At 40.5% G+C, this 9,354-nt stretch overlaps 1 protein-coding gene across 1 annotated transcript in view; it reads left to right on the top strand.

Moving 5' to 3' along the window:
- Positions 1-9,354, top strand: part of MYO1E (myosin IE) — an 80,547-nt gene that overhangs the window by 67,096 nt on the left and 4,097 nt on the right. Inside the window, 3 exon segments of the mRNA XM_009280442.2 lie at positions 1,118-1,275; positions 2,120-2,212; positions 4,967-5,171. Of these exon segments, the coding sequence (XP_009278717.1) occupies positions 1,118-1,275; positions 2,120-2,212; positions 4,967-5,171 (456 nt within the window).

Genomic DNA, 9,354 nt, shown 5'->3' on the forward strand with positions numbered 1-9,354 from the left:
TTCTGAAGTTGTTTGTGGGGACAGAGGACTGCAGGGTGAGAAGATAATTCTCAAGGAGCCTCATTAAGTAAATTATATTGGGAACATTTTTTTAGAAACAAACCTGAAAAGCTACAGAATGTTTGATGTGCATTTTAGCTGTAAGGACATGCTGGAAACTATCCCAACAAACATGTGCTTCTGTTAATACTCCTACCCATTAAGCAGATTAGCAACAGCAGGCCTTGGATTTGTATGTTTATTTTATTTCCTTCCTTTCGAAAAAGTGGAATAATTATAAAAGGTAACAGGAGATTATTATTTTCGTTTGGAAAGGGTATAGGAGGACAATTGAAGTATGGAACGTTCCTGTAGTGTATACTCCTATACACTGGGAATCCAAAGCCAGTATCAGGACTAAACTTTTTGTTCATGTAAGATGTAATGTATTGTACTTCTAGGGTCTCGCCCAAAACCAAACCATAACTTCCTTAGCTCGTATCTGATTACAGTTCAGAGCAGATGGATAGTGTGGAAATGCTGGGAAAGAATATATACGTGGGTGCGCGCACGTGTGGGAAAAAAAAATTTAAATTGGAAAGATTGAAGTATATGTATGCAAAAATGTTTACTCCCAGAGTATGCACAAGGCCCACTCCTAAAGGATATACTGGCATATACATGCCAATGTATATACATATATATACATCTAATATATATACACATCTAATGGTATATACAGAAGAATGTTTAGGAATGGAGCACTCTAGCTTGCCTCCAGTAGAGTCTGCTGCAGAGGCAGTGATGTTTGATGGCAGACACATCTCTTACTCAGATCGTTGCACATTTTTCCTCAAAGCTCACTGTACTCTCGATCCTCTCCAGGGCATCTTAAACTTCCTTTGAGCTCTACCAGGAAAGTTAAAACATCAATTAAGAACAACATTTTAAAAAGCATGAAAAAGAGATTTAATTAGGTGGTTTATGTCAGCTAAGTCACTCAGGGAATACAGATTCTCAGTGTAAGCTTTTTATTTTTATATTTCTAAGTTATCTGCTGCCAAGTGATATTGTCCTGATTTGACATAGAAATGCTTTCTGGGTTTTTTTTATTCATGTGTTCATGTGCTTATATTAGACTTGAAGTGAAGCTGAAAAAGGAGAGTTGGGGGCCCTGGAGCAGTGGTGGTTCTCGACAAGTGCAATTTATGCAAGGCCAAGGAGATATAGCCATTCTCAAGCCAAGTAATAAAGTGCTGCAGATCAGCATCGGACCAGGGCTACCAAAGAATTCCCGTAAGTATGAATTTCCTTTAGAAATTAATGAATGGTTTAGAAATTTAGAGAATGGTTGACTCTTTCTCTCCTTGCTTGCCTCTAGCCTCAGCATGTTCTTTATTATTTCTCTGTTACACTTAAAAGAAGATCCAAGTTAGAGATCCTAGCAATACAGCAGAATTCCCTGCTGCTCTCTACAGTCATGCTGGAATTTTGTTACTTTCACTATATACCGTTTCTGAAATGTCTGAAATTCTTTGCCCTGCAGCAAAAGAAATGAGGGCATTTAATCATGTGACATAGTACAAATGGCACAATTAGCCAAGCGTTTTGGGGAAGTGTCTTTCATTCTGCTCTGAGCTCCTGCAGTTCCTACAGTCTTGCTGATGAAGAAGGGGCTGCATCAGGACAGGACAGGTTGTGATATGAAGAAAGGTAACCACTGTACATCACCAGAGATTCAGCTGCAAATATACCAGCCTCTCAGGTTTCGTGTCCTACCTTTTTCTCATGCTAATTGCTGATCAGAAACAGTATAGTCAAAAGTACCGCTGTGTCAGCTATCTATGGTTTATAAATAAGTTAATAAAGCTAATGGTCTTTTGGGCGTTATTTACGCTGTCTTGAGACAGCTTTACTTTACATCCTGTGGCTGAACCGGATCACAAAAGGGAGAATATGCCTAAGTCATCCTTGTTGCACCTAAAGCTTTAGCACAATCTGGCCAACATGGTAGGAGTCAGATTCATTATTCCTGAAGATCAGCTGTTTCTGATCACAGAGTAGTGGTCTGGCAGCCAGAGGGGCTCACCTAATTAATGTAATTATGAAAGGGTAACAAAATGTTGCTGGTTTCTTTTAGGTCCTACTAGACGGAACCTTACCCAAAGTAGAGGGTATTCCAACAGGTCTCAAAGTCAGACTTATCCTATGAGAGCCGCACCACCTCCTCCTGGTAAGTCCTCGTAGCCTCAGGCAAAAACAAAATTCCAAATTCAGGCTTTTGCTTTACTCTTGTCATCTGGTAATTTTTACCCATTAAAAAAATCATAGTAAAGGTTTAAAATCCTCTTTAAAAGATCCTGTCTGGAAAACATACATTGTAGGCATTTTATGAAGTGTATTGTCAGAGTCTGCAGACAATCAAACTGGTATTCCACCAGAGATGTCCTGGTTGTCATGGACGCTGGCACGTTCAGCCACTTAGTATAAGACACTGAATCTAAAACTAACCCCATAGCCTTCTCTTTCCTTTCGAGGGTAAAAGCTATACACTTACCAAGCCATAGGCAATGCTTTGCAACGAAACTGCTTTCAGTGCCAATAAACAATAAAATGCAATTTATGTCTCATTGTCCTACCCTGTTACGTAACAACTTTTGTGTATGCTGAATGCTGAGATGTGTCAGCTGTGCCAGTAAGCAGCATGTCCTTTTCTGCATGGGATTGATGTCATTAGGGTGTTTCACTTCTGACCTTGAGAGATACAATTAATTTAGCCTGTGAACTCAGAGGGGAGAACAATATTCCATTGACCCAGCATTTCCCAAATGTTTTTTTTACTTACACTCCCAGAGTACTTTTTTTTAACAAAGGGTTCTTTTTCAGTCAGCTGCTGTTTATTGAGAAGCACAATGCTAATGGTGTAAGTTGGGTGTGCAACCAGTCTTGGTCACCAAATTAACTAGACAATTCCCAGTCCTAGGAAAACCTCATAGCTGTATGAGTCAAACTAAGACTGCATGATCTGCAAGAACTGCTTGTAGAAAAGTGGGAAATTACTGTAGTTAAAAGGAGTTAACCTGTCTGCAAACACAGATAGTAAATATTCATACAGGATGAGTTAAAGCAAGGAAAGTCTGTTTTAATATTTTCAAAAACTTGTTCAGCAGATGATAGCTACCTGAAAAAGACAAAAACATTGTTTGAAGAAGCCTTGTGCCTGCAGACCAAGCCCAAACTTGCCCCATGTAGGTTTGGATGTAGATTTGCACGCAAGTCCAAGGCACCGGTGGATGCCCATACCCTGCAGTATGGCCTTTTGTAATCGTATATCCCCCAGTGCTTATGACAGCTCCTGAACAGACATGTCAACAGAGAGTCCTAATTAGAAGAGCCTGCCTCTGTGTGCAGCAAGACACTGGGCTAACTTTCTGCATAGGATTGATGTCATCAGGGTGTTTCACCTCTTCCCTAGAGAGAAAAAATTAATTTAACCTGTGAACTCCAAGGAGAGAACAATATTCTATTGACCGGCCATTTCCCACGAGTTCAACTGCGGAGTTAACTTTCATAGTTTCTATGAAAATAGAAGTCTTTCATACCGACCTCAAATCAATTGCTGTAACTTGGTGGGGTTTTATTTTAATTCAAACTCTTTTGTAAAGTAGCCAATTATAGCTGGAAAAATATGATTGAAGACAGCTGTTACAAAAGAGTTCCAATTAGATTGTCCAGACTTTCAAGGAGTCTGAGGCAATTGCATGATTTGGGCACGTTCCTCCTTCAAAGTCACAATCAATTCTCTCCATCCTGCTCTCACAATGTGGGGAAGTAACACTGTGGGCCATCGTCCTTGATAATTTGAAATGTATTCCACTATTCTCACATCTGTTTTGAAATTAATGGTCCAGTAGCTGAACAGACTGTTAGGTATATGTTCAGAATAAAACAAACCTTTATTTATATAACCATAATGTATGTGCCATACTAGCTTTGGGTCCCAAAGTGATTTTATGTATGAGTTTATGACTACTTAAGGTCTGCCACAGTATCAAGAGAATATCAGAAGCAAAGACCAGCTGTTGAATGCAGTAAGGTTTTTCCAAGTGTCATGATTATGAATTCTCCTCTCTGCACAGCTATTCATTCTGCTGATTTTCAACAGGTATAATCACAAGGGAAAAAGGAGAGGATCACCCACAGCATTAACCAAGCTGATTTTTAATGAGCATAGCTCCCATTTTATTCAGTGGGGGTTTTAGGAATGTAAAGCATGCAGAATTGAGCTCCTTAGGCCCTGATCCTGCAAGTAGCTCAGATATGGGTGGGTTTGTTTTAAACTTAAGTTAGAGGCATAATTATTTAAAGGCATTTACCCTTGTCATCACCTAGACAATTCAAACTCCTTTTTGAGCTATCAAAGTAGCAGCAAGGCTTTTTAAAAACCAACGGAACAAACAAACCAAAACAAAAAAAAACCACAAAAAAACCCTTGCTTGTTAAAATAGACAAATATTTATAGCAACTTAAACAAAAGTCTACCCAGTATTCAGGGAGTTGGATGGAGTTTGAACTTAAAAAGAGACCCCCAGCAATTCTAGCTAGCTTTAGATCAACCCTTATCTGGATAAAATTTTATGCAATGTTTTAAATAGAGGCGTGGTGGTTATGTGCTAGCTAACATTAATAAGGTTGAATTCAGCTGAGAGCTAATCCTCTTGCTTGCTTGTAACATTCAAGGCACATGTCTCAAACTTGAGCACAAGTCCATGAAGACGTGAACCCAAAATAGATCGCCAGCAGACCTGAAAACTGTGTATAAATCAAACTTTAAGATGTCAACATTATTTTGTTATCAAGTTCCTTGATAGCTGAGTCTTGCTGATACCTGAATCTAACCGACAGCCGAGCCATCAACACAAAGAAAAGGTTACCTTTATTGAGCTGTAGTTTGGACTGGATATGTTCACACTTTATTTACTTCTAGGTCAGCAGCAAAATGGAGTAATAAATCCCCCCCAGTTTGTACCACTTCCCCATGTCCCAGGAAATCAACGGGCCAATCAGAAAAACCTGTATACAAATATGACACGACCAACTTTACCACGGCAACTGTCAGGAGGATCAGGCAAGATTTCACAGCAACCAGAAAGCTTGGATTTCCTGAAAGTACCTGACCAAGGAGCAGCCGGGTAAGATTTTTACATTAAATCTGAGAAAAAAAGTGTCAATTTTTGTAAATAGTTTTACACACTCAAACTGTTAATGACTGATAAACTTATATTGCGTACATAGATGACCAGATTGTGCTATTGAGCTGTACTCAAAGGTATCATCATCTTCCATAGGATTTCAAAACACGTATTCCATCGTAGGCCTTTAGGAATGAAGGTGAACCAGTTCCAGTTTAGTATCTTAAATTTGCTTGGTACCTTCTACTTAAGGATATTAAGACATTTGGCAGAGTTTAACTAGGCCGCCTTTCCCTTCTGGTTTACAGATCATAAACAGTAGATGCGGTATTTTATGGCAACTGTCATGCCCAGAAATGCTGGCTAATAGTCCTTTTGTTTCAGCTTTGACTCCCGACTCATATACCAGACTTGTACTTCTTTTTAGGAGGAAGGCTTAGCAGCGTGACATTCAAGATTATTTCAGCATCATTTGGACTTCTAAGCTGCAGCCTTCCAGAATATGTTACTATGACAATCCTACAAGATTTGGGGGTGGGCAGGTCTAGGTTGTACCTAGGTATTCCCCAATAGCCAAGAGTCAAAAGCATCAAAACAATTGCCAGAAGTAGCAGAAAGACAGAACCAAGAAATCAGGGGCTTAGTAGAGGGAAGCGGAACAAGTTGTTCTCAAACTCTGAAACCAGCTGCTCCAGATCTTGACTGAAAATCCAGAAGCAGGCAAAACCTCTGATTTGTGGAAATCATAGAGACAGAAGTCTTCTGTCAAATACTTATGGGACCTTAGTGCTCCAGAATGTTAAAGGCCTTACAAAATTAAGTTTTTCAATGACTGAACAGTTTCAACTTTAACTCAGCCCTTATATTCCACTCTCTTGTAGAACATTAGTGGAGCTTCACTATAGTGGGAATTTGAGTGCCACTTAATTGTCAAGAGACTGCTGCCTATTCAGCAATTCTAGCAAAAAAAAAGAATCTGGTTTTGAATAAGCAATTTGTGTTTCTCCTTGCTGATGACTTCCTATTTGTGATTTAATTCTGATGTAACCAAGTCTCAGAGAAATTACTATTAGTAACAGCTGGTTGTCCCAGAGCATATTAAATCAACAAGGAAAGTTACATTAGCAGATAGAATAAAAATCCACTGTGGTAAGGTGTAATAACTTTGCATAGTAATGGTTAGTGCAGACACAATTCTATAGTCCACAGCTCTTCAAGTAAACATACGTGATAAATACCTCCTTGTTAAGTAGGAAAGCCCTGTGTATGTTGAACAAGCCATCATTCTTCCATCTCTGTCCAAATAATATTGAGGGGAAAAACAAGAGGAAATTCGGACTTTCCCTGCTGAGAACTCTGTTTTTGCAGGTTCCTCGTAAATTACAGTTCAATGTCCTCCTCAGCTTCCCTTCCTCCAAATGGCCTCTCTCTTTCCCTCCCTTCCAACAGATTGTTACCTCCCTCTGTAGTGAGATAGCCTCTATGGCCCAGCCTCTGACAGACAGCTGGCTGGCAGCAGTTAGCTTTATGTTGCACCAGTGCCCTGACTGACTCATTGCAGAGTCTGAGCCTTCGCTTACCACAACAGCTAGAGCACCATATATCCCCTGAAGGTGATGTAAAAGTTTGAAGTAAAACCAGAGACACTGCTGTAGTAAGACTTTTGCCTAAGGAAGTGCCCAAGTATTTAAAAATCTCCCACGATCCCATTCTACTATTGCATTCTTTCACCCTTATCATACACTGCCCACTGTAGTAACGCAGCAGTGACATGCCATGTTCAAAGATTTTTTGTTGTTGCTCACTAACACTTAAACAGCCATGGTATTTTTACTCTGAGCTGTCAGTTGTGACCCAAGCTCCCAGACCTGACAGCAAATCATTTTGCCAAATATGGAAGAGCTTGCACTTGGGGTGATCTGGGAGAAGTCAAGATTAAGTCAGACTTTCACCAAGTTTCCACCTTCTGCAGCCCCTTAACATATTTGACCTCAGCCTGGAATATCCTGAGGGATTAGATGGGACAGCTCAGTCCCCTTCTCCAGTGATCCACATGAATGGGCGTTCTTAGAGGTAGCAAAAGATTATTTATTTTTAACCATATCAAGAGCAACTTTTCGTACCAACAGACCCTTCTCAGCTGTCAGTCAGTAGACAAGCTCCTTAGCCAGATGTTCTGCACTAAATTCTCCTGCTGGCCTAAGCATTCTTTTTTGTGTGTCATCCAACTGGCTACAGTACTTATTTAGCATATTACTTACAATGTTGCTTCTAGTGAGCATTAGACACCTCATAGAAAACAAATAAATAGTAAGTAAGTGTACACAGAATTGATAGATTTTCAGTATCAAAAGAAGTGCGCAGGATTCCTAAGTAGGGGCTTTCCAGTTCCTAAACACAAAGAGTAGAGGTGGTCAGCCCTCCAGCAAAATTAGGCATGTACAGTCTTTTCAGTTGTACTAATGGCAGTCATTTTTCCCCACTGTGCACCAAGTGTTAGCCACAAGATATTGTAAGCATATTTAGAGCATTTTTCTGTTTAAGATTGGTCTTCAAATAAGAAATCGGAAACAAGTGGCCACTACTACTTATTTTAACAATTTCAAAACTGTCAGTGTATGCTAACACTTTTAGACACATTTCCATCTTTGTAAACTAATAACTTCCAAGTCTTTAAGTGGCGAATTTTCTCATCGCGTGTCAACTTATTCTGTTAAAGCTGTTTTGCTAATACTAGACTTCTACTTTGTCTTGAGGCTACGGTTCATGTAACAACAACAAAAACCCATAAGCCATAGGATAAAGCCCTTGTGATTTCTATCAGACAACTGGGACTGACACATGCATTACGATAAAATGTAGCAGCCACCAAGTACCTAAGGAGACAGGAACTATCATACTGGATTAAAAAGATCAGTTGCATCATATCACAGTTCCTAATGCTATGGGTACACACCAACAACCCCATCTGTTTCAGTCTTACAAGTTTCAGGGATGAGTAGCACATATTAAAGCTTCTATTATTTATAGTTACCATTTTAAATTGCAATTATGACTGATGTAGTCCAAGAAAAAAAAAAAAACACAACAACAAAACACACTGTATTAGAATGGCATCTCCATGATAACTGTATGCTCAAGAGTGGTAGGAAGAAACCCACAAACAGCCACAGCAGCAATTGCAACCAGAACAAGTAGGGAACAGGCATACATCACTCCCCTTTAGATGGATTTTGTGGAAGTCGAGCTTCTCCACCGGAAGCCACAAGTAAGACAAAAGAGCGCTTAGTAACATAGCTTATGATGCTGAGGAAAGAGGTAGGGAGGGACCAGGATGTTGAGGAGTGAGGGTTGTTTGGTTTGGTTTGTTCCCTTGGTTTTGTTGTGGTTTTTTTCTTTCAAAGCAAGCCACAGCTGTTGGCAACATGCAGTAGCAATATGGATGCTACTGTGTAAGGTAAGGGAACATCTAAAACGGGCCTGGCAAAGTAATTTCTTAGACCTTAATATTCCAATATATGAGTTGCTGCCCGTCTAGTACACCCCACAAGTGCATTGAATTGCGTTTCCTAAAGTGTAAAACAGTATTTTGGTCAGAAATGGTGGAAAGTGCCCACTCTGAGAGGAGTAGAGTGCAGTCCAATGAGGGTAATTTCAGGTGGGCATAGAAACATGTAGGTGATAATTTGATTTTACATCTGTGTGACGTCAGAAAGTGTGTGGCTAGTCTAGGAATTGGAGTATTTTGACACGGTGTATTCAATGCTTTGCTAATGTTGATAACACCGTGTTCTGACCACACAGTCAAAAGACCAATTTGTAATCGCTGTAATATTAATACAACCCAGTTATTGTCCCTACCAGTACTAACCGCTACAGAGGCATATTCCAGTCACCGTTTCCAGGGCCATTTTATAATCTGGTTTCTGAGCAGAAGAGTGTATTACAACGCTATCAACAGTATCGCTTTGTAAGCAGAATGTCCGAGAACAGCTGTTGCGAAGACAGATGCAGGGCAGTTTCCTCGGGCTAGGCGGGGGGACACCAACCGCTGCGGTTCTGGAAGGGCTGCTAGAGCGCCGGCCCTCAGGCCCCAGTCCCGCGCTGGCAGCGGGTCTCCGCCCTCCCTGCAGCAGCCCCGCGGAGCGCGCGCGGGGCCCGCCCGTGGGCGTGAGGCGCGCGC

Source organism: Aptenodytes forsteri, unplaced genomic scaffold, assembly GCF_000699145.1.
Source record: "Aptenodytes forsteri isolate BGI_AS27 unplaced genomic scaffold, ASM69914v1 Scaffold83, whole genome shotgun sequence".
NCBI classification, from domain to species: domain Eukaryota; kingdom Metazoa; phylum Chordata; class Aves; order Sphenisciformes; family Spheniscidae; genus Aptenodytes; species Aptenodytes forsteri.